The 25,590-nt window shown below is 41.7% G+C and overlaps 1 protein-coding gene across 1 annotated transcript; it reads right to left on the reverse strand.

The window, feature by feature from the left end:
* Window positions 1-941: 941 nt before the first annotated feature.
* Window positions 942-24,580, reverse strand: Rab1a (RAB1A, member RAS oncogene family). Its single transcript, XM_028779000.1, has 6 exons — window positions 24,368-24,580; window positions 10,664-10,736; window positions 8,265-8,360; window positions 3,098-3,193; window positions 1,911-2,042; window positions 942-1,756 (listed from the first exon to the last, which is right to left on the reverse strand). The coding sequence occupies exons 1-6, from the start codon at window positions 24,388-24,390 to the stop codon at window positions 1,559-1,561; spliced, it is 618 nt and encodes a 205-aa protein (XP_028634833.1). The 5' UTR covers window positions 24,391-24,580; the 3' UTR covers window positions 942-1,558.
* Between the last annotated feature and the right edge of the window lie 1,010 nt (window positions 24,581-25,590).

A 25,590-nucleotide genomic window follows, 5' to 3' on the forward strand; every position in this document is an offset into this window, starting at 1 on the left:
TTCAGTTAATTTAGGGGGATAGAATTTCTACAATTAGGGCAATCAACATTTCCTGCTTTCTAGTCTAATGCTTAAACTTTCCTCCAACGTCAGTCATACAGTTGGAAAGGATAAAGTTGACACCTGAAGTGGAAGCAGGAAGGCCAGGAGTTCAAGGCCATCCTTGGTTACAAGTGAATTTGAGGCCTCTTGAGCTGTGAGACACTGTCTCAAAAAATAGGTGCAGTCTGGGACATGCCTTTAATCCCAGCACTTTTGAGGAAAAAGCAGGTGTTTCTCTGTGGGGGGCCAGCCTGTTGTACATACTTAAGTTCCAGGCTAGCCAGGGCTAACTAGTAAGATCATGTCTCAAAAAATAAAGGGAAAAAAAGCCAGGCGTGGTGGCACACACCTTTAATCTCAGCACTCAGAAAGAGACAGGTGGATCCCTGAGTTCGAGGCCAACCTGGTCTACAGAGAGAGTTCCAGGACAGCCAGGGATACACAGAGAAAGCTTGTCTCCAATAGCCAAAAAAAAAAAAAATAAAATAAAAGAGTGTGTGTTCCATCAGACTCAGCATGAAGAAACACTAGCACATATTACCAGATCACTGCCTATGAGGAAACATGTGCTGTTCTCCATCTCTACCACAGATGCATGAAAAAGTGTTGCTGGTGAGGCCACTTCAGATGGTTTGGGCTGGAGATGAAGCGCTAGGAAGCACACAACCTTTCCATACAGTTTGAGTTCCTTGAACCAATGAAGCTGGTGAAGTCTCTACACAGCACAAAAGCTTCTCCAGGTCACTCATCAGACCTATTACTAGAAAGCAAACACTGGATGCTGTGCTATTAAGATAGGTCTACAGTGCCCTTGCTGCACACACATGGCTGTTGAGTATAATGCAAAGCTCTATTTCCCTTTAACCATAGGAATTAAAACAATACTTATCACCATACAGTTTGATATTACTTCCAATAAGTACAATATTTATTAAACATATCTTCAGTTTTGTTACATAGTGTGCAACAAATTACAATATTCTGCAGCCACAAATTATATGCAGAGTATGAAGAAACTATTAATCAGATAGTGTAATCTTTCCATTTATAACTCTACCAGGAAGAACTAGCAAATCAGATCTTACATATAACGTCTCACTAAACTTTATGCATGGAAACTGACAGACACTGGTTGTGCTGTTTGATACAAAATGGCTGAACTTCATCTTCAGAAGACTAAACCCAACATCTAAACATGCCAATATAAACATCAAAACAAAATATATTCTAACCAACCACGGGAAACGATCTGGTATCGGGAAAGCAACAAGGATTACACACATTATTTTATAAACCAGCACACAAAGGTTTAAAACAGTTCTGAAAATGAAGTTAGCTGTCTTGAGTCAAGGGAATAAAAAAAAAAGTCAGTATTGACCATTTACAATCTCTGACCTTGTGGGAACGGTAAGAATCTGTCGTAGTGCAGCTACATACAGTACAATTCAGGCAATTTGTTTTTCACTTGGGTTCAGATTGCGAATTCATTGCTGTGAGAGAAGGACGGAGGCGGATTTTAGCAGCAGCCTCCACCTGACTGCTTGACAGGAGTGCTCTGGATTTTAACATTGGACTTCTCTGCACCACCAGCTGTTGCTCCAGGACCCATTCGTTTTTTAATCTCCGCTGCCATCGTCATGAAAGACTGTTCTACATTCGTTGCATTCTTAGCACTGGTTTCCAAAAATGGAATTCCAAGGGAATCTGCAAATTCCTGAGAGAATAAGGCACAATGAACAATGGAAAATCTTTCTGACTCAGTCTGTTACTGCCTTCTGAAATGGGAATGGGGCACTAAGCTCACTGGCTTTTAAAGAGTGAGGCAGTCCCCATAATTAAATTCAGTGAAAGTCAAACCTCAGACGTACCTTTGCTGTTGTGTAGTCTACGACTTTCTTTGTGGTCAGGTCACATTTGTTCCCTACCAACAACTTGTTGACATTCTCACTGGCATAGCGATCTATCTCCTGCAGCCACTGTTTAACATTATTGAAGGACTCCTAAGGAGAGAAGAATGGTGATCATCACCTGAGAAGAGGCTTGAGGCCACTGTTAGCTCTAACTAAGGAAAGAAATCAACTAACACCCAGTCAGTGCTAAGAAGGAACCAAAGCCTGAAGTGAAAATGGCTTATTTGGAAGAGGAAACAGTTGAAACTTAATGACAGGCAAACCCAATTTTAAATTGAAATTTTAAAATACGGACAAGACCTAGTTTCTGAAACAGTAAAATTCTGGTTTATGAGTGGATGCACTGGCACAGCTTTAATTCCAGTACTTGGGAGATAGACATAGACTGATTGATCTCTTGAGTTCCAGGCCAGCCCAATATACAAAAACAGCTGCAGCCTACTAAAAACTAGGTGAGGATTTTCCCTGTTTTGTTTTTCACATAAAACTATGTTACGTTAGGCTGGGCATGGTGGTGAATGCCTTTAGTCCCAGTGCTTGGGGATGGAGGCAGACAGATCTCTAAGCTTAGGGTCAGCTTGTCTATAAACAGCCAAGACTAGAGAGAAACTCGTCCTGAAGAACCAACAAACATTATGGTAACAGACTACATGTTTACAATTACCAAGTTAGGTCTGCTTTGGGTGTTCGCTTTCCTGAGATGAGATCCTGCTATGATGCCTAGGCTGGTCTCAATCTCATGAGCTCCTGAGATCCTGTTTCAGCCTCCCAAGTAGCTGAACTAGAGGCACATGAATCATGCTAATGTAGCATTTTCTTTCCTTATTCATATTTGCTTATCTTTTGCTTGCAATGGTAAATCTCTTAAGTTATCTCCAAATTAACTATATAATTCAGATAGTTCAGAGTTAACATTTGCTACAAGAAAATGAGTTATTATTTGTTTCTATTTCTCGAATAGTAAAAATAAATTTCTGACCAAAAGTTGTTACAGGGCTGTTCAAAAGCATTTAAGGGTGGCCTGTCCACATAGTGGGTCCAGGTTAGCCAGAACTACACAGTGAGAGTATGTAAAAATCCACACACATACACAAAAAATAACTTCCTACTTTGTTGGTAACACATAATATTCTCTAGAAACTTACCTGATCTGTCACATCATACACAACTATGATGCCATGGGCTCCTCTGTAATAACTGGAGGTGATTGTTCGAAATCTTTCCTGGCCTGCTGTGTCCCACTATAGAAAACAATCAGGAAAGGCAAACAATTCCATTAAAACATACTTGGGGGAAAGTACAGGAGAAAATTGTACATTATTAGGATTTGAAATGCCAACAGTATTTAATGCTTACATTATTAAACTGCATTGCAAGTATCAAATATATTAAAATCCAGAAAAGATAATGCCCACGGTTTAGTAGGTAGTACTGATACCCAAATTCTAAATTCTTTGAGAACATAAGCTATGCTAGGCTATGCAAGGCTATGCTAGGCTATCAGTAAAATAGAGTCCAGAGCCCACTGCTTACTTCTTGGCTGCAGCTACTTGTCACAGACCAGGCTCTGGCGTGCTCTAGGATAACAAGGAGGTGCTATCTTAGTCTGAGCAAAAATAATGTAAGGAAATGTTTCTAAACACCTTTAAAATAAAACTCATTTTTTTCTAAGTGGAGATAAGGCATAGAGAGATGACTTAATGGTTAAGAGGATATGTTGGTCTTCCAGAGTACCTGAGTTCAATTCCCAGTACCCACATTAAGTGGCTTACCAATGCTTGTAACTCTAGCTTCAAAGGCATCCAGTGCCTCTGGTTTCTTCAGGCACATGTATTCATATACTCATACACTAAAATATTTTTGAATGGGGAAAGGCAGGCAAGATAGGCCAGCAAAAGCTATGGAAACCTGACAATCTGAAGTTGATCCCTAGAACCCATGACAGAAGGAAGAAACTATGAAAAGTTGTCTTCTGGCCAAGTATGGTGGTTAATGTCTCTAGTCCCTGCACTGAGGAGGCAAAGGCAGGTGGGGAGCTCGGTGGGCTCAACACTAGCCTTATCTATACAGCAAGTGCTAGACCAACTAGGGCTATAGAGTGTGAGAGACCCTCTTTCAAAAATAAACAATCCTCTGACCTCCACAGATGTGTCACACACATGAAAATACTGATAGGGCTTTTTTTATTTTGTTTTGATTTGGTTTTTCGAGATGGGGTTTCTGTGTAGTCCTGGCTGTCCTGAAACTCATTTTGTAGACCAGACTATCCTCCAACTCAGATTCACCTGCCTCTGCCTCCCCAGTGCTGGAATTAAAGATGTGTACCATCATGCCTGGCTAAAAATAATTATGTTTTTGTTGTTGTTGTTGTTTTTGTGTTTTGTTTTGTTTTTTTGTTTTTGAGACAGGGTTTCTCTGTGTAGCCCTGGCTGTCCTGGAACTCACTCTGTAGACCAGGCTAGCCTCGAACTCAGAAATCCGCCTGCCTCTGCCTCCCAAGTGCTGGAATTAAAGGCATGCGCCACCACAGCCCAGCAATTAATTATGTTTTTAAAGACAAAACTTTATAACTCATTTTAAGGATACCGTAACATTTAGGCACGCATGCGTGCGAACACACACACACACACTATGTTTGGGGAAATGTGATATAGATAAATGTGAACTAGAGATAAGATATTAATGTTAATTTTGTTAAACATAATGGTGCAATAAAATGCAGATGCATATTAATTATTTTATAGTAACAGTCAGGTTTTTTGCAAAATTGGGCACAGTGGTGCCTAACTGTAGTCCCAGCAGCAGTGAGGAAACAGACGCAGGAGGATTACCACAAATTTAAAGCCAGCCAAGGCTACATAGTAAGCCTGTCTCAAAACACCTCCAAAGCCTAGAACATTAACAAATTTCCCGATGATAAAGCAGCCAGATATGTGGCACACACCTTTAGTCCCAGAACTTGGGAGGCAGAAGCAGGTGGATCTATGAGTTCAGGGCCAGCTTGGTCTGTTAAATGGTAAAGAAAGAGAGAGAAAAGAAAACGAAAGCAAATAATATTCAAGGTTAGCAGCTACTTATCTAAAATCCAAAATAAAACCAATACTGGCTTCATTTCCTTTCCCCCTCTGGAGTCTTCCAACCTGACTCTATCAGTGAAGACCTGGTCATCATGACTAAACATAAAACATGAAAGGAAAACATTTAGAGCACTTTGGAAGAAAAAAACATGGCCCAACAAGTTGAAATGCAATGGGTTTTTATAACACCAATTCACAGAATATTGTCTCCCTCCACCCCCCCCGCCCCTCTCGTGTACACATTTTCTTTATGTACGTACAGTGTGTGTCTTTCTGTATGTATGTACAGTGTGTGTCTTTTTGTATGTACGTACAGTGTGTGTATGTAGAGACCTAAGGCTAAAGTCTTCCTGGATTACACTCCACCTTACTCACTGAGGCAAGATCTCTTAGTGAACACAGAGCTCACAGAACAGCTAACAAAGCTATCCCTTGCTCCTGTAACCCACTGTCTCTGCCTTCCATGGAGTACAGGCGGGTTCCCACACCGACACACCATTTTCATGGGTGAACTCAAGTCCTCACATGTACAAGAACTTTATCTACTAAGCCATATCTGCAGCCATATATACCCTTTTTACACATATCCCCCAAATGAAAAACAAGCAGACCTAAATCCTAATGTACAGACTACTAGGAAATGTGGGTAATGCAACAACAAATGTAAACTCATGCACTCCGTTTGCATTCTTTAGAAGGCACTGGATTTCATAGGGCTGAAATTACGATGTGGGCAGCATGGATGCTGGGAATTGAAATCCCAGTGCACTGAGCTACCTCTCCACACCCAAAGGGAAGAAATTTTTAAGAAATTTAGAAAAGTTTGTCTCACATACTGTATCATGCTGTATTTTAGGAAACCCTTTTTATAAAAGGTACTTGAAAATGCAAGGTTCTAAAATCAACTCCAAAAAGGAATGATCAACTGAGCATGAAAAAGGGTAGGATCACATCAACATGAAGGTTGGATGCCAACAGAAAAGTCATTAACCTGATTCACACAGCTTCAAACTGCAGAGGAATTCCACAGAAGTTAAAGGACACTGGCTCCAGCCCAATATAAAGAATGGCTAGCTAGAGCCATTTGTAAACTCAAAGTAGCTGCTTTTCAAAATGGTGAATTTCCTAAATATGTTTATGTAACAGCACCAGATAAGGAAAGAAAATTCCTATTGAAGATGAAATTGAGTAACCTGCAAGATCCTTTCCAGACAAAGGAAGTAACAAAATTAAAATACTTCAAATATACAAATCCTGTATAGGTTAATGACCACATATGCTACTGATACCTAGGCTGCAAGCCTGAGTTCATCTTTCCTACACTAGTGTATCACATAGTACATCATGCAGTAGCATATAACAGAACCCACTGATCTGCTGTCTCCAAGGTCATAAAGGTACACACATAGCAAGAGGCATGTGATCCTCAAAACTACCTCATAAACTAGTAAACCAGGTGACGGTGCTAGAGCTGGAGCTGAGCAAACTTGTTATTTTTCTAAGTCAACATCAAAAGGCTTGGCATACCCCTATAACCCCAGCACAGTACAGGCAAGCAGATCTGAGTTCGAGGCCAGCCTGATCTACAAAGTGAGTTCCAGAAAAGCCAGGGCTACACTGAGAAACCCTGCCTGAAAACCCCAAGAGAAAGAGAAAAGAAAGAAGTATCAAAATCAAAATAATAATTTTGACTCAAAATTCAGGACTTCAGCACAGAGCAACACTCTACCCAATTCCATGAAAAGAGCAATGGTCAGTCTTCAGTGTTCCTTTACGCTAAGCCTGCTCTACAACATACTGATTTTTAAAAATTAAAACCCAACTTAAACCAAAAAAACCCTATTTACTTAACTGTGTGTGTGCATGCACACTCGCATGTCTATTTGTGTGTCTGTGTGTCTCTGTGTGTGTGATGATACTCATATTGAGAACACCCTTGCCATGGCATGCACACAGAAGTCAAAGGACAACTTGCAGGAAGTTAGTTATTTCTCTCCACACAGGACCACACAGGTCCTGGGAATGGAACTCAGGTCATCAGTCTTAATTGATCAAGCACCTGCTGAGTTATCATGCTGACCCCATGATTACTTCTTTTCTTCTTTAAGTTCACAGACATGCTGGCAGTACCTAGACTCATACTAAAGACATAAGCATTCAATCGGAGGTAGGAGTGAAGGATGGAAAGCACAGGGACACATGTTGAAGATGGAGAGCTATGGTTCTCCATCTTGGCTCTCCTAAACAAACAATTCTCTGAGCATTCTTCTTCTTTTTTTTTTTTTAAGAGTAAAACGAGCAGCCGGGCGGTGGTGTCGCACACCTTTAATCCCAGCACTTGGGAGGCAGAGGCAGGTGGATTTCTGAGTTCGAGGCCAGCCTAGTCTACAGAGTGAGTTCCAGGACAGCCAGGACTACACAGAGAAACCTTGTCTCGAAAAACAAAACAACAAAAAAAAAAACCCAACAAAAAAAAAAAGAGAGAGTAAAACGAGCATATTCAAGAGTTACCTTCCAATAATACAATTCTGTGTTTCTACAATTGGAATATATGATCTTAAAAAAGGGGCCGGGCAGTGGTGGCGCATGCCTTTAATCCCAGCACTTGGGAGGCAGAGGCAGGCGGATTTCTGAGTTCGAGAGTTCGAGGCTTGCCTGGTCTACAGAGTGATTTCCAGGACAGCCAGGGCTACACAGAGAAACCCCTTCTCGAAAAAACCAAAAAAAAAAAAAAAAAAAAAAAAATAAAAAAAAAAAGAGAAACACCCACAGAACTAAACAGTTATATTTAAAGCATGATCAAAGAGGCTCCCCAAGGTCCCTTCTAACATGCGCTAGCACTCAGCACAGTAGGAGACACACAGAAGATACCACGTAACACTGTGAGACAAGGAAAGCTCCAACTTCTGACTTAAGGGGAGAAAGGGCTGACTTGTGATTATTAAGTAAAGTCTGCTTTACAAACAGAATTTCAACAAAGAGGACCTGAGATGTAGCCCCACATAAAGAGTGCAGACTAGCATATGGGAGACCTCGGGTTCAATCCTCAAAATAGATAATCAACAAAAGGAAGAAAGAAGGAATTTCAATGAGAAAAGTAAGCCTGGGAAATGCCTTTTGGTCTAAAATCCGTATCAATGCATGATTCTTAAGAAACTTTATATTTAACTTTTTGTTAGCATACTAAATACATATATACTGTATATTTACCAAAATAATTTCCAAGACTACTTACTATCTGAAGCTTGATTGTTTTCCCGTCTAACTCTATAGTTCGTATCTTGAAATCCACACCAATTGTGCTGATGTAGCTTTCCGTATACGTATCATCCTGAAAGAGGAACAATTATGAAATCAATGTTTAACTGAGAAAATTTGTTAAAGTTTACTTGCATTTTAAACGAAGTTTTTAACATCTGACTCCATCTTGTTTTGTGTTCTAATTATCTCATTACAAAATACCAATTAGTTAGAAAGTTTCTTTTTATCATATCGTGCTGGCCTCAAACATGAGTTACTCAGACTTTGAAATCCTGAGATTACAGGCATGTCACACCTTACTCAGATTAATAGTTGGTCTTTTAAAAAATATATTACTTTATTAAATTGCACATAGTGGCACACACTTTTAATCCCAGCACTCAAGAGGCAGGGATAGGCAAATCTCTGTGAATTCAAGGCCAGCCTGGACTTTAACAGTGAGTTCAGCAAAGGGTACATAGTGAGACCCTGTCTCAAAAAAATCATTCCATGTATGTGTGTAGACATGTGCATGCCTAGTTTGTACATGTGGAGGTCATAGGACAATCTTTGATAGTCAGCTTTCTCCTTCCACCCTGTTAGTCCTGGGGACAAAGCTCAGGTCATCAGGCTTGGCAGCAGGCAGGCATCTTTACCTGATAATTCATTTCACCAGCCGCACTTCTTTTTTTTTTTTTTTTTTTAAAAAACTATTTCTCTTTTTTTGCAGCTGAATGCAAGCCCATTGATAGATTCTGTTTATGAAAGAACTGGGTAGTTTCCAAATAATAGGTGATCATTTCTTATGTTTCTTGTCAATTTTTTAACCCAATGTTTCTCTTTTTTGGGACATGCCAGTAATCTCAGTACTTGAGAGTCTACGGCAGAAAGATCACTGAAAATTTGAAGCCATCCTGGTCTAGGAAATTAAAGGCCAGCCAGGGATACACAGTGAGGCTCTATTTCAAATGAAAGAATTCATGAGGGCCCCTGAGATGGCTGGCTTAGAGGATAACATTGACTGTCACCAAGCCTAAAAACTTAAGTCAACCCCTAGAACCCAAAAAGTACAAGGAGGGAACCAATTCCTGTAAGTTGTCTTCTAATCTTCAGCCTGCTACTGTGCTTGTGTGCACTCCCACCCCATGTAGACATACATAGAAAAACAAGTAACTAGTTGGGGGGTTTTTGTGCTTTTTGTTTTTTAAAGCAGGGTTTCTCTGTGTAGCTCAGGCTGTCCTGAATTCTTTCTGTAGACCAGGGTGACCTCAAACTCACAGAGATCCACTTGCCTCTGCCTCCCAAGTGCTGAGATTAAAGGTATGTGTCACCATCGGAGTAAAAAACTGTTCTAAAAGAAGTTTCATTAAAAAAAAAAAAAAAATCCAGAATTGGGGCTGGAGAGATGGCTCAGTGGTTAAGAGCACTGACTGCTTTTCTAGAGGTCCTGAGTTCAAATCCCAGCAACCACATGGTGGCTCACAGCCATCTTATAATAGGATCTAATGCCCTCTTCTGGCACGATGGGTGTATGTGCAGAGAGCGCTCATACATGGAAAGACTAACCATCACAGAACTGTAAGGCAATACATAAGAGTGTTCTGCAAACAGTGACAGAGCTCAGCTTAGTCAAGCCAGACTCTAGTAAGGGCAGCATCTGCATAAACTCCTAGGCAATATGGTGGCCACTGGCCCCAAATGGCTTATGAAATAAGAAACAAAACCTTAAAGATCTTTTTCAAATTGCAATTAAAGTAAAAGTCTACAGAGACGAATGTTATCACAGCTCTAGAGCTGAATCTGATTTACAGGACTGTATGTGTCACCATCAGTACATGTAACATGTAACCCTGCACTCTTCCAGTGCTAAGATTCCTCTTTACTCTATTAAAATATGGCTTGAGTCTTTCTTTTCAGGTCACTTTTAATACAGACCAAGTATCTATCTCACCTTACTCTCCGGCTGTATGGGATCAATCAGCCAATCAATGAGCACTACTAGATGCTAACTTTATCATCATACTGTACTGCGTTTCTTTCTTGGCTTTTTCTTTTCCTTCTTTTTTTTTTTTTTTGAACTGACTGACTTCAAGCCCAAAGCGATGCCCCTCCTTCACCTCCCAAGTGGAAAGATTGCAGGCAGGCAGTCACTACCACACCCAGCTTTCCCTTGAATTTCTTTTAAAAACAACAGTTATTTAACAGTCCAAGATACCAATGGGGTGAGGCGCGTTGTTTGGGAGCACTTAAGATATATAAACTCTGAAAGAATTAACTCTATGTAAAATTGTTTGATTTTTTTGTCTAACTAAAACAAAACAAACAAAAAACACTGCATTATTTGTATAACTAAGCACACCATTATTTGTAAAAAGTATTTTAATTTCAACTTACTGCAAACCTAAGGAGAAGGCAAGACTTTCCAACCCCAGAATCACCAATCAGAAGTAACTTGAATAAATAATCACTGCAAAAAGAGAAAGAAAATCACATTAATAAAAAGCATGTTGTACTGTAAGTTCTACAAGAAAGCAAAACTAATAACAAGCAGCTTGTTCTGCAGACTCCATGTCCTGAAAAGGCTAACAGCAGCCATTGGTGCCCAGCTGAACAGGTGACTTATTCACTCAAGTAAGGGAGACCGCCATGGTCTCTCAGATGAGTGGACTTCCTCTTCCAAAGAACAACAGGAATCTCATGTGATTCCTATTCTGAGGAGACTGGAGAGACTTATGCTAATCAGATTCCAGCCCTCTACCCTATCAGACTAGAGAAGGTTATGTTCTACCTAGTAAAATAGTGGTCCATGCATATAATCTCAGCAAGCGCTGGAGAGGTGGAGACTGGAGAATCATGAGTTTTAGGCCAGCCTCAGCTATATAACAAGTTAGAGGGCCAGTCTGGAATGTATGAGACGCTCTCTCAACAACAAAAGTCTTTCTTTCAAATTTGAAAACCAAATGACTCACTATGCAGAGTAATCTTCCAATAAAATAATTTCTATGATCGTTTCCTAGAACTAGGTCTGCATAAGGTCTGAAAGATGGCTTGATGGTGAAGAGCACTGGCTTTCTCTAGCAGAGGACTCAGGTTTGAGTCCCAATACTCCCAAAAACTCCATTCAGTCCCAGAAGTTCTGATGCCCTCCTTCTGTCCTTCCAGAGCACTGTATCACATGATACACAGACATACATGCAGGCAAAACACCCATACACATATTTAAAGAATCTGAAAGCCGATATTTTGAATGTTGAACTCTAGAAGCATAATAAAATGCTACCATCATTTTAAGCTCATTGAAGTAAGTCTTCAGAGACTTGGACAAGTAGGTTCTGGAGCTAGAGATGATAGCTATGGGTAGAGAGCTCACCTAACATGTATACTTTATATTAAATCCCCAATCGGTGTGTGCGCTTGGGCGGCATGTTGGCTCTAAAGCTAGTCATGGTGGCATCCCTCTAAGGGGCCAAGGTAAGACTGCTAATCTACGTGGAGAGCTTCAGGGCAGCCTGGGCTATAGGGTTAAGACCTTATCAAAAAGGGTAGGAGGGAAACCTGCTAGACTATGATTATATATATATATATTCATCAATGTAACCATAATGCCTAAAATGAAAAAGAAATTTTTCTAAAGTATTCTGTTGGTACTATTTTGATTTGGCTTTGTTTTTTATCACTATGTATCCCTGAAACTTGCTATGTGGATCAGGCTGTTCTCCAACTCAAAGAGATCCATCCAGACACTGAACTAAGACTAGATGAAAGGCGTGTGACACTACATCCAGCTTTCCTTTCACATTAACTTTGTGTGTTCATGAACACATCACATGGCGGTCAGAGGACACCCTGCTTGTTAGTCCTCTCCCATGCACACTCTATGAAGTTAACTGGGGTTGTCAAGCTTGACATTCAAACAACTTCCTGGCCCAGAAATGAGAATATTTCAAAGAGAAACTTTAGCTTCCCTTTTAGATACGCCACTACTGGAAACAACAGACACCAGGGAATTGAAAGATTCCCCTGGAATCTATGCTAGAAAAGAAAAGCACTGAAGCCTGGTGCCAGTATACAGTTCTAGCAATTTCTCAGACCACCTTGTAGGATGAGACTGAAGCAATGGTAGGCAAGAATTCACTTTGACAGAGACTGATTGGTTGCATAGACAACTGTGGCCCTCTACTTAGACTTCACCTGTCAGAGGCCTAAAGAGGGACTGAAGGTGTTGCTGGATCTCTTTGCCCCCGTTCCCAATGTGTCGCACTGAATAAATGTTCCCTTTCCTGCTTTTTGCTATTAATTTGGCTCTTTTGATTGGCTTACCAAAGAGGAATGGCCAAACCTAGCTTGTTGGGGCCACCCATGGCACAGGCTTTGATTTTGATTCCAGTATCACCACTGCTAGGACTAACTCAAAAACCATCACTAAGAAAATCTTCCATGACCTAAAGGCAATAGATTGTCTGTCCACTGCCTCCCAAAGGAATCTCTGTCCTTCCCCAGTCTGACTACTCCCATAGTCTAAGTAAGCACTTTCAAAAAGACCACACCCCAAATCAAGACTTTATATTTTCAGAAGGTACACTTCATTTTTAGCTTTGTGATTTATTTTTTAAAAACCACTTATCTATTAAAATTATTTTTTATTATAGAAAGTATAATTTCAATGTATGGCCAGGCGGTGGTGGCGCACGCCTTTAATCCCAGCACTTGGGAGGCAGAGGCAGGCGGATTTCTGAGTTTGAGAGTTCGAGGCTAGCCTGGTCTACAGAGTGAGTTCCAGGACAGCCAGAGCTACACAGAGAAACCCTGTCTCGAAAAAAACAAAAAACAAAACAAAACAAAACAAAAAAAAAAAACAAATCAAAAAGAAAGAAACACAGACAAGTTGCCAAATTTGAGATTTCCAATTTGACATTGTCTGAACAAACATACCCTCCACCAACTGTCCTGAGTCCTATTACAATAAGAGACTGAACTAGACCACCAATGATGCCTGAGGTGTCACTTTTTTTTAAGAATTATTTATTTTATTTACATATATATGTGTGTGTATATACATACACACACATATACATACATACATATATATACACATACACAGCTATATACACATATAGATATACATATATATATACACATACATACATACATACATACATTCATACACACACACATATATATATGAATGAGTACACTGTGGCTGTCGACAGACACACCAGAGGGCACTGGATCCCATTGCAGATGGTTGTGAGCCACCATGTGGTTGCTGGGAATTGAAGTCAGAACCTCTGGAAGAACAGTCAGTACTCTTAACCTCTGAGCCATCTCTCCAGCCCAGTATCACTGCTTAAAGGTCAGCTACTCTGGTTTATTCAGCACAATGACAAGGATGGAGGATATATAAACACTGTTACTGGCTATAGCATTGACCTTTTAAAAACTCATTTAACTTAACATATTCTAAAATTTTACAAATTTTATTTTTGAGCATGGAGTTTCAAGTAATTCAAAGCCATTACAGACGCTGGGGTTGGTGTATGCCTATAATCTGGCACTCTGGAGGCTGAGGTAAGAAGACTGCCACCCGTTCAAGGCCAGCTTGGGTTACCTTGGAGACTGCTGTCTCAAGACAACAAAACAAAACCACAGCCAGCCAACCAAAACTAGAGGTAATATTAAAGAGCCTAGCTCTTAAACCATAAGCTTTACTAGCAAAATAGTGGCATGAAAAAGATAATTTATAATCATCTGTACTCAGGTTTTTTAAAAAGATATAAGAGCAAACTTTAAGGCTCTCTCAAAGGCAAAGCCAGAAAAATTTAAGCCACAAAATACATATAACAACATTTTGTATTATAACTCAAATAGTAAATATATAATATGTTCCACTGTGGCATAAATGGTTAACTAAATAAATTGGAGAACCAACTCTTCCTTATAGAATTTCCATGCACATACAGAAGGAAAACAGAAAACAAGTACATCACCAAGAGGAAAACCTGCAAAGTTAACATTAGTAGGTAGAACTTAAGAGGAAAAATAAGGTATTTGTTTGGCTTCAAATTATATCCTCCCAAATATTTACTGCACTGGTGGGTTTTGTTGATGTTTGGGAGGAACTTCTTATGAAACAGAATCTCATGTAGCCCAGGCTGGCCTCTGACTCAAAATGAAGCAAAGGCGGCCCAAGAACTCTTGACCACCCACCCTACCCAAGATCTGGTTTTGCAGCCATGCACCACACCTGGCATTACACTGCTGGTTTTAGCATTCTCTATCCAATAATTGCTTTAAACCCTCCTTCCCTGGGAGATGGAGCTGCTCTGAACACTAAAAATCTGTTCAGTGTCTAATAAAATAGAGAAAGGGGGAAAGGCACTTTAGAAGGGCACTAGTGTCAAAGAGCACTAGCAGTTCTCCAAATTAAAGTCATTTCCAGTTATAAATACAACAATGTTCCAGTAATAGCATCACCAGAATGATGAGTAAAATACCATTCTGGTTATCATAAGACTTCTGATACAATGCAATGAACAGAGAGAGCACTGACTTTTGTGGCATTTCTCCAAAATCTAGAACCTTAATCTAGTTATAAATTAATCAGATGAATTCATTATACTTGTAATTCCAACACTTGAGAAACAGAGACAAGGATCAATATAAGATAAAGACAACCTAATCAGCTCCAGATCAGAAAGGGCTACACAGTAAGACCTTATCTCAAAAAAGGGGAAAGTGGGTGTGGCTGGAAGGCGGCCCAGCAGTGACTGTTCTTGCAGAAGACTAAGGCTCTGTTCCCAGCACCTACATGGCAGCTCACAATCTAACTCCACTTCTAGGGGATTCAACACTCTCTTCTGGCCTGTGCTGACATCAGGAACACATGTGGTGCATATACCTACATGAAGGTGAAAAACATACACATAAAATAAACAACAAAGTCTTTAAAAAAGAAAAATAAAGCAACAGACAAATGTAAAGAGGCAGTCTAAGCACACTTCAAAAATATCCAGATCAGGGTTGAGGATAGCTCAACAGGACGAATGCCTGCTTAGCATACATGAAGCCCTGGGTTTAATCACCAGTACCACATAAACCCCGCCTAAAGATACATGCCCATACTGTAATCCTAGCCTGTAGAAGATAAAGGAGGACCATAAACTCAAGGGCATAGTCTGCTCAATTGTGAGGTTAAGGCCAGCCCTGAGAATAAGAAACCTATCTTGGGGCTAGAGAAATGGCTCAGAATTAATAGCACATACTGCTCTTTCAGAGGATTTGAATTTGGCTCACAACCACCTGTATGTAACGCCAGCTCCAGGGAGATCCCGTGCCTCGGTCTTCCACAAACACCTGTATTAACATTCAAACACTCCCACACAGATATACATATATACAGATAAACTTAAAAACATAAAGTAAGCTTATGGGGCTGGAGAGATGGCTTAGTGGTTAAGAGCATTAGCTGCTGTACCAGAAGATCTGAGTTCAATTCCCAGTACCTACACTGCAACTCACAACTATCAATAACTACTTCCAGGGGATTCAACTTTTCTGGCCTTGATGGACACCAGCCATACACATGATATGTGTGTGCAGGTAACACACCCATCCACATAAAAAACAGATAAATAAAAAAATAAATCTTAAAAAGAGGAACCTGTCTCAAATAATAATTGTTGACCAGGTGATGCTGGCACATGCCTTTAATCCCAGCACTCAGGAAGCAAAGGCAGAAGGATCTCAGTGAGTTCAAGGCCAGTCTGGTCTACAGAGTGAGTTCCAGGACAGCCAGAGCTACACAGAGAAACCCTGTCTCAAAAAGAAAAAGAAGAAAAAGAAGAAGGGGGGGGGGGGGAGGAAGAGGAGGAGGAAGAGGAAGAGGAGAAAGAAAAAGAAACAAAGAAAGAATGAATAACTGTTAAAATCATTAAGCCAAGCATAGTAGCACATGCCTATACTCTGGAGACAGCAAAAGAATGCTCTCCTAGAAGTTTCCAGTCTGCTTCAGGCCAACAATGGCTACATAAGCAAGATCCTGTCTCAAAAAGACAAAAACCCTAACAAGTGCCAAGACCATGAAATAAGAGAGACCTCAGAGAACAAAGGTAACTAATGTGATATAGAGCACCGTAATCGAGATTGAATCCTAGACCAAAAAAGAACATCAGTGGAAACAGTAATGAATCCGAATTTTTAAAATTTCAATTAAAAAATAAAAATAAAAAACAGCCGAATTGTGGAGGCTCGTGCCTTTAATCCCAGCACTTGGGAAGCTCTGAATCTGAGGCCAGCCTGGTGGTCTACAAAGCAAGTTTCAGGATGGTAAGGGTTACACAGAGAAACCTTGTTTTGAAAAACCAAAAGGAAAAAAGGGAACAAACAAACAAAAAACACCAAACCAACCAAACAAAAACAGCTGGGCACAGCACAGCACACTTGTAATCCCTACAATGGGGAGAGCAAAGGATCTCGCTGTGGCTTCTTGCCAGCCAATCTAGCCAAATCAGTCCTTTTCTTTACATGAAACTGTGAATACAACTTTGACACTAAGTCTTTGGAACTGAGGTGACTTTTTCAAAAACACTTATTAGCATCCATTAATTATACATTATGGCTGGGTGGTGGTGGTGCACGCCTTTAATCCCAGCACTTGGGAGGCAGAGGCAGGCGGATTTCTGAGTTCGAGGCCAGCCTGGTCTACAGAGTTCCAGGACAGCCAGGGCTACACAGAGAAACCCTGTCTCAAAAAACAAAAAAAAAAACAAACAAAAAAAAAATATATATATACACACACACACACACACACACACGCACTATGGATTTTAATACGGATTTCATATCTACCTTGGTCATACTCACATGGTCCTCTCTTGTCCTATCCCAAGGGTCACTGATCCTCTTTCAACTAATCCTTCCTCTCTACTTCCATGGGTAGGTGGGGATGGCAATGAATTTCATTAGGGTATTTACAGGAGCACAGGCACCTTGCCAGTGGCTATACCACTGGGGAAAACGTTATCTCCCTCCTCCAGTAAACATTAGCTCCTGAAGATTCTCGGAAAGCTGTGTTGGAGAACCCCTCTCTAATCCATGACAGGAAGTCAATAGTTCAATCTTGGGAAGGTCTTGCATAAGTGCTCATGCTGCTCTGAGTTCAAGAGTGCAACGGCTTCCATGGCTTTTCACTCCCAGAAAGACTTCACAACTTCTAAGTTCCCAATTAAAAACATCCAATAGACAAGAAAGAGAAAACCAAAACTGATACATTAACTTAAACACTTAGGAAACTTTTAAAAGACCAATCCACACAGTATTGTCAAAGGCTACTTAGACCTAACTATAGATTTCATATTCTGTGGCTGCTGCCATCTCTACATTTAAGACTTAGAACTGGAATTTACAATTCTGCCTCAGCCTTCTCAGTAGCCTAGAATTACAGACATGGACCACCATGTAAACTTCACAAACCCTTCTTGTCAGAACTATGTACCTAAGACTCCCAAACTTCCTCTGCCTACTCTAAGAGTACAGGAACATATCATTAGTCCCTATTCAAACACTCTCTTTCCTGTTTCTAAATCTCTCCATTGGAGCCTGGTGGCAGGCATTTAATCTCAAGTTACCTGGAAAGCTAAAACAGGAGGATCACAAGTTCAAGGCCTACCCAGCTACAGAGGGAGCTCAAGGCCAGCCTGAATCCCCTTTTGACCCTATGTTGAAATAAAAAAGGGAGAAAGCTCAGTGGTAGAGTATATGCCTAGCATGGAAAATGATCTAGTGAATGAAAAACACCCATAAACACAGATACTAAATTTTAAAAAAATTAACCATATTATAGTACCAAAGCAGCAATTTCAGCCCCAATTTCTACAGGAAAACAAGAATAGGTTTTTCCTTCATATTTGTCTGCACCTAATGGATGCCTGGTGTCAGAGGAAGCTAGAAAAGGGAGTTGAATCCCCTGGAACTAGAATTATGGGAATTGAACCTGCATCCTCTAGAACATTGTGCATCCATGTGGGTGCTATGAATTGAACTGAGTCCTCTGTAAGAACAGCCAATGCTTTTTAATCAGTGAGTCATCTCCAGCCCGATACACTTACTTTCGTATTGGGGACTTTACTAGACCACTCCCTTTCTCCTTAAAAGACAGAGGGAAAAATTTGCCAATGTCTCTTACTAAGTAACTCCAATGTGAGATTCAAGCAGAGAGTAAAAAAAAAGTAATTCACATCTAAAACAGCTCACATAATGGCACTCAGGTTTTGTTTTCTCTCCCTTCCTTCTACTCTTTCTCTAAGACAAGTCTGTTGGCCAGGCTGCCCTGGAACCAAGACTGGCTTTAAACTCCTGCTTCTCCTGGGTACTGAGATTTGCAGCCTGAACATTTTGTAAAGATTCCAGACAGCTGCCTGTCTATCTGACAATTACAAGCAGTGATGCTCTAGACACTTAAAACTCACATTCTACACAGTAAGAGTTCTAATTACTTTTCTTCTTCCAATTTTTCTCCAATGGTTGGAGTATAGAATGACAGAGGCCATCTGCCTCTCTATAAGTACTGGATTTGATTACCAGCCACATACACACTCACAAACAAAACAGTAAAAAGCAACACTAATGAAAACTACGTGAAAGCCAGGAATGATATTAATACACTGTCAGACAGATAACTGATTGGCCCAATTTTATTATGAAACGCTTAAAAGGGAGAGACACTTAATTGAAACAGCTCTAACTATTTCAGAAAAGCAAAGTATGAAAGACTGCTAACATTTTCAGGGAATCTGGAATCTGAAATTTTAAAGTGGAGGAGGGATGGGAAGAAAGATCACCATCATTAAACTGCTCTGCACAAGCTCAGGGAAGGCTGCTCACTTTCAACCTGAGCAGCTTGGAAACAGGTATTCAGTCATTCTCATCTACACAGTCAGGTTTGGATTGGTTTAGCTTTTTAAAACAAAGCTCAGAGCTGGGCGGTGGTGGCGCACGCCTTTAATCCCAGCACTTGGGAGGCAGAGGCAGGCAGATTTCTGAGTTCGAGGCCAGCCTGGTCTACAGAGTGAGTTCCAGGACAGCCAGGGCTACACAGTCTCGAAAAAAACAAAACAAAACAAAAAGCAAAAAAAAAAAAACCAATAAAACAAAGCCCAGGCTGGTCTGTAATTTACTATGTATCCCAGCCTAGCTGGCCTCAAACTTCAGTCAATCCTCCTGCTTCAACCTCCCAAGTATTGGAATCACAAGATGAGCCACCATATTATGCTGATAAACAAGCCTGATGACTTCAGCTCAAGCCTTAGGGCCCACATAGTATAAAAAGAAAACTTACTCTTACAGGCTATCTTACACAGACACAGACACAGACACAGACACAGACACGGGGGGCAGGGGAGAGGAGAGAGGGAGGGAGACAGAGAGAGAATAAATGTAAAATTGTCAAACTCTGGGATTAAAGTCTTACACCATCACCACCTGGCTCTATTAAAAAGTCTTGAAACTTTGGTGGCTAGGAGATGCTTCATTATGTGTGTGACAAGCATGGGGACCAGAGTTAGATCACAAGCACCCACTTTATTTAAAAAAAAAAAAAACTGGTGTGGTATCCCATACCTGTCATCTCAGCACCAGGGAAGTAAACACAGGAAGATCCCTGAAGCTAGCTGGCCAGCCAACCTAGCCATTTCTGTGAACTCCAGGTCCCAGTGAGAAACCTTGTCTCAAGAAAATAAATATATAGGGGCTGGAGAAGTGGCTCAGTGGTTAAGACCACCGGTTGTCCTTCCAGAAGAGCCTAGTTTGGTTCCCAGTAACCACATGAGAGCCCACAACTGTCTGTAATTCAGATGGCCTCTTTTGATCTCTTAGGGCACTGCATGCACACAATAAGGGGAAACACTCACACACATAAAATAAAAATAATAAAAGGTAAAAAGAAATAAAATGGACAGCTTCCTAGGAATGAAACCCAAGGTTGACCTTTGACCACCAAATGCATGCGCACATGCGTACACATACACCTAACACTCATACATGTTCATCTTCGAGTACATATATGCACACAGCAAAGTTGTGGGCAGTGAGAGAGCTCAGCTGGTAGAATGCTGGCCTTTAACACATAAAGCCAGCACCTCACATCTCAGCACTCAGCAGGGAGAAACAGAGATCAGAAACTGAAGGCCATCCTCAGTTAGAAAGTGAGCTTGAGGCCAGGCTGGGATCTCATGATAAAAAATAAGTAAAATTTTCCTAGAAGCTAAGAGATTATGACAACTACTTCATGTAAGAGAATGATATTAAGTCTGTGTTTATGTCTGTCTATCTCTCTCAAGACAAAATCTCTATGTAGCTGCTGACAGTCTGGAATTCATTATTCTGCATTAGTGGCCTGGGGTGGCCTGGAACCTTCGGTGACCCTCCTGCCACTGCCTCAAGTGCTCAAAGTACAGGCTCCTATACCCCTGGCACTGTTTAGTATTTTCAATCAGTGTGTTGGAATAATCACTGCCTGCTTTACTACCTAGCTCTGAAAATCAAATCTTGGGCCAGCAACATATTTCAGTGCCTTCAGCCAAGACTAAAGACAGTGTGACTCCCATGGCCCTGAGAGTAGACAGAGAGAACTGATTCCTGCAAGTTGCCCTCTGCCCTCCACATACTCACTGTAGCAGTCACGTGCCCCTCTCCAAATATACAATGAGTGGAAAAAAAATCAAAGCTTTCTTCAGATCTCCAGGAAAAAAAAAGTTTTGGCCCTTTCCATATACTTTACCACAGTTCAGATCACACTTTCAGTTAAATGCAAGTGACTCAGACATTCCCTTAATTTCTGACATAAAGGTAACAGGTTTTTTTGTTTCTACCAAATTAGTTTTTCTAATTAGTTTTTCTTCAGATCATAAACATACACACAGATAGAGATAGAGACAGATAGATAGAGAGAGAGAGAGAACACAATGAGACAAATTATAACTTAATCATTATTGATATATTGCTTGCAGTAATGATAGTAATAAAATATCTATCATCACCTCTAACCTTAAGCAAGTTTCATAAATCCTTTCCTCAAACTCCTAGACAATTTATTACATAGTCTAGAATGCAAATATAAGCCAGATACTGGCATACTTGAGAACTCAAAAAGAAAGAATGACTAAATGATTATCCATTCAGGGCATGGTGACTCGTCTATCTGTAATGTCAGCACTTGGGAGGCAGAAACAGGAAGACTGCTGCAAATACAAAGTCAGCGTCATTTACACAGGGTGTTTCAGGAGAGCCAAGACTACATCACAATGAGATCTTGTCTTAAAACTAAGGGAGGCGGAAAAAAAAAGGAATTATTAGCCTTGCTATTTATTAGCCATTCCTCTTCCCCTTCCCTCCTGAAAAGTCTTCCCTGCCTCACTTCTGTGCTAATAACTCTATTTTTTACACTGTAAGTTTAGATTATTGGGAGGAGGGACACATGTGGAGAGACCAGAAAACAGCCTGCAGGAGCCAATTCTCTCCTTTCACCATGGAAGTCCCAAGGATGGAACACAGAAAGGTGGCAGATGCCTTCGTCTGCTGAACTACCTTACTGGTGCACTGGTAATTTTCTTACATGTCTCCTCTATAACAGTCTTCCAAAACCCAACAGCCGACCAGAACAAGTGACTCTACCCTAACACCACACTGTTCTGCTCCATGCTGCACATCTGCATGCTGTACCTCCTAGTATCTGACATGGGTAGAGTCTATTCTGTATGTTATGTCACAGGCCCCTTGAGGCTAAGGCTTACACGCCTATATCCTAGCTTACTTTAAAATGATTTGCACTACTTACAGCATGATCTGGATAGCTGTCCAAAAAATGTTTACGTCCTCATGAACTTAATAGGTACTAAAAATGACTGTTTTTATACTACTTTATAAAAAGAGAAACAAAGTCTGAGTAACATCAAATTTTTGTCATTTAGTTAAATCTCTTACAGAATTAAAAAAATATATACATGTAACAAGGGCTGGAGAGATGGGTTAGTAGTTAAGAATATGTGTTGTTCTTGTAGAAAACTCTACTTCCATTCCCAGCACCCATGACAGCTGGTCACACGTATCTAGACATATCAGGAGATATCTCTAACCCAGGAGCCCTCGACCTGTGAGTGGCAATCCCTTTTGGGGTCAAAGGACCCTTACACAGAGGTCACATATCAGATATCCTGCATATCAGATAGTTACACAACAATTCATAACAGTAGCAAAATTACAGTTATGAGGTAGCAATGAAATGTTATGGGTAGGGGTCACCACAACATGAAGAACTGTACTGAAGAGTCGTAGCATTAGGAAATTTGAAAAGCATAACAAAAATATATAAATGCGTATGTAACAAATAGGGATCCTCTCAAATAGAACAGGAATCTTAGAAATTAGAAACCTTCCTAATATAACAAATCCATGTTCTTTTCTGTTTCCATAAAATCTAACTAGGAACCCCAATTCAACTTTGCTTAACTAAACTAATTTTGTCCTGGGAGAGGGGCTGCCAACACAGCAAGTGTGTCACCATATGAACTGTTCTCAACTTCTTAAAGACGTACAAAAGCCAGCGCCAACCACAGAGCTCTGTGGATAAAGTGCTTATCTGAGTTCAATCCCTGAAGCCACAAAGGAAGAACAAGCTCCCAAAAGTTGTCCCCTGACTCTGACGCAAGCACGGTGGCACCTGTGCACCTGCAATCACATGCATCACACACATACACACAATAAAGAGAAAATATGTCAAATTCTACCAAGACACTAAGACTTCTGCTTAACGCAAATGAAAAACATTTCAGTATTAAACCACAGTCTTAGAAAACGTGAACTTACAATGTCTTTTGCAAGAGCCATGTGACACACACATGACAAGTCAGCTGAGCTGACAGATGGGCCTTTCATGGGGACACACTTAGCAGTAACTGACCAAAGCAACAAATAAGCTCAGCTTTTAGGGCAATACTGATTTTCCTTATTAAAAACAAACAAAAACATCCCTCTCTCTTAAAGATTTCTAACACTACAGTATAATAAAAATGACATCTCTTCAAGTTATTTTCATATACGGAAACCATAGGAGAATTTTAGGTTCAAATAGACAGCCCAACAATGTCTATCCAAGAAAAGAGAAGAGCAGGTCCCATGAACGGTGCCAGGTGTGCCACATCTGCTAGAGTGACTTCTTGAGTAAGCAAGAAAAAGGAATGCATTAACTTTTCATGACACGTCATGGAACCTCATTCCCTATCTACAGGCATTCAACCAGGTAATCTAAAACCAACAGCTCTATCATCAAAGGCCCCATTAGTTTCTTTTCAAAATTGTCTGCAAACTTGCACTTTAATTTGGTGGTACCAGGAAGACATGTCTAGTTTATTTTTAGTTCAGTTCTGTTGTTGTTGCTGTTGTTAACCTACTGGAGACAAAAGGTGACTCGGAGATTCATATGTCCCCTAAAACAAAAATTTCACAAATGTCCAGGATTTTAGAAGGGTCACATTTCACAATTCTTACAGAACTCTTCCAAGAGACAAGCCCAAAAGGAAACTAAACATTGTAAATAGCTTCTCACCATCTTCTCATTCCCCTCAAGCCCACGCAGTCCCAAGAAGCATCCATATTACCTGAAACCCAACCGGGAGAGAGCTCTAACAAGCTCGGGATTTACAAGTAAAGCTGGTTTCCTCCCTGCCGACGCTGACAGCTCCGCAGAGCCGGCGCAGGGTCTGACAGTGCCCTCTAGCAGAGCTCTCCCACCTACCTCCCCTTAAAAACAAGTCCTCCTCCAGCCGTCACTGCCTCCAGAGACGCGCCCCTCCTGGCCGCTGTCCGAGGCCCATTCCCCAACGCCCAACCGCGGTACCTAGCTCCCCGCCGGCTGAGCCCCGGACCCTGCCCGGAGGCCCGACCCCTCCCCGCTGCGGCCCTCGGCCTTCAGACAATGGGGCCCTCGGGCTGCTCGGTCTCGTTCGCCCGGCCGACCTTCCCAGTGCTGCGCAGCGAGCCTCCTGGCGGTCTTCACCCCAGGCCGGACGCCCTCAACCCGGCCCGCCCCGGCTCTCCTGCACTCACTATTCGGGATTCATGCTGGACATGTCACTGCAGCTGCCGCCGCCGCCACCGCCCTTGCTGACGCAGCCGCCGCCCCAACTCTCCGCGCCACGGGTAATGGAAGGGGAGGAATGAGCTAAGCTGTTCCGGTAGAGCAAACGTCGACCCTACTCCGACCCTTAGAACACAATCAGCAGCCGCCGCCACTCAGTGATCGCTTCCACCCAAAATGGCCGCCGGCGAACCAGGAACTGGGGAAGCCTAGGCCAAGGGGCCTGTCGCGGCCCAGAGGGCGGCAGCGTCGCGGGGCACGCTGGGAAAGAGAGTCGTGAGTACACCGCGCGCTGGGCAGCCTGACAGGGCCGGGGGCAGCCTGCACTCAGCTTCCCACTAGGCCCCGCGCCCTTTACGCATGCGCACTTGGGAGCTTGTCGCCCGCCCCGTCCCGATTCCCTCACCCCACACCCCGCCCTTCCTGTTCCCCTCCCCGCTGGCCAGCTGGCTAGGACTTCGCTCGGACTCCCCCTAGCGGATTGGCTAAGGCCGACCGGCTGTGTTGATGTCATCAGTGAGACGTGGCAGCAGGGCGAGTCGGTGTCCCACCGGGAAGGGAGGAGGAAGGAACCCGGCAGAGGGCGGTGCCGCAGTCGAGGGGGAGGGGGCTCCCAGGAACGCTGGGACAGAGTGAGGCGGGGTGGGGACAGCATGAAGAGTTCTGCTCTGGCAAGACCCCCGGGGGCCATTATCGTCAGTCTGGGGTTGCTCTAAGGACAGCAGAAAACTCAAGCGGCCTCTGTAGACCGTGCGCTTTCTCACTCACTCGACTCCTTTTCTGATTTTTCTTAACCGTTTTACTCTAGCAATTTGATGTTGCAATAGCAGCAAATGGACCCTGCTCTAGTTTCTCTTCTGCCCCGTCCATTTGAACACACAGCCAGATTTACTTGTCTGAAACTGCTCCTCCATCTCGACCTCCCAACCTTTAAAGGCTCCGCATTGTGTTGTTAAAACACAAGCTAAAGTCAACCTTAACCAGTCTTCCTACTTGAAGCCTAGACTTTAAGTTGAATTGTTTTGGGGAGTTGGGTTGGTTTATTGAGGTTCTGGGTTTTTGTTTTGTTTTTGTTTTTGTTTAGTTTAGTTTTGTTTTTTTGTTGTTGGGTTTTTTTTTTTTGCTGTTGTTGCTGCTGCTGTTTGTTTTTTATTAGTACTAATTCTGTGTCGATCTACAAAGTTGGGCAATA

Source organism: Grammomys surdaster, unplaced genomic scaffold (assembly GCF_004785775.1).
Source record: "Grammomys surdaster isolate TR1022 unplaced genomic scaffold, NIH_TR_1.0 67, whole genome shotgun sequence".
NCBI lineage: Eukaryota > Metazoa > Chordata > Mammalia > Rodentia > Muridae > Grammomys > Grammomys surdaster.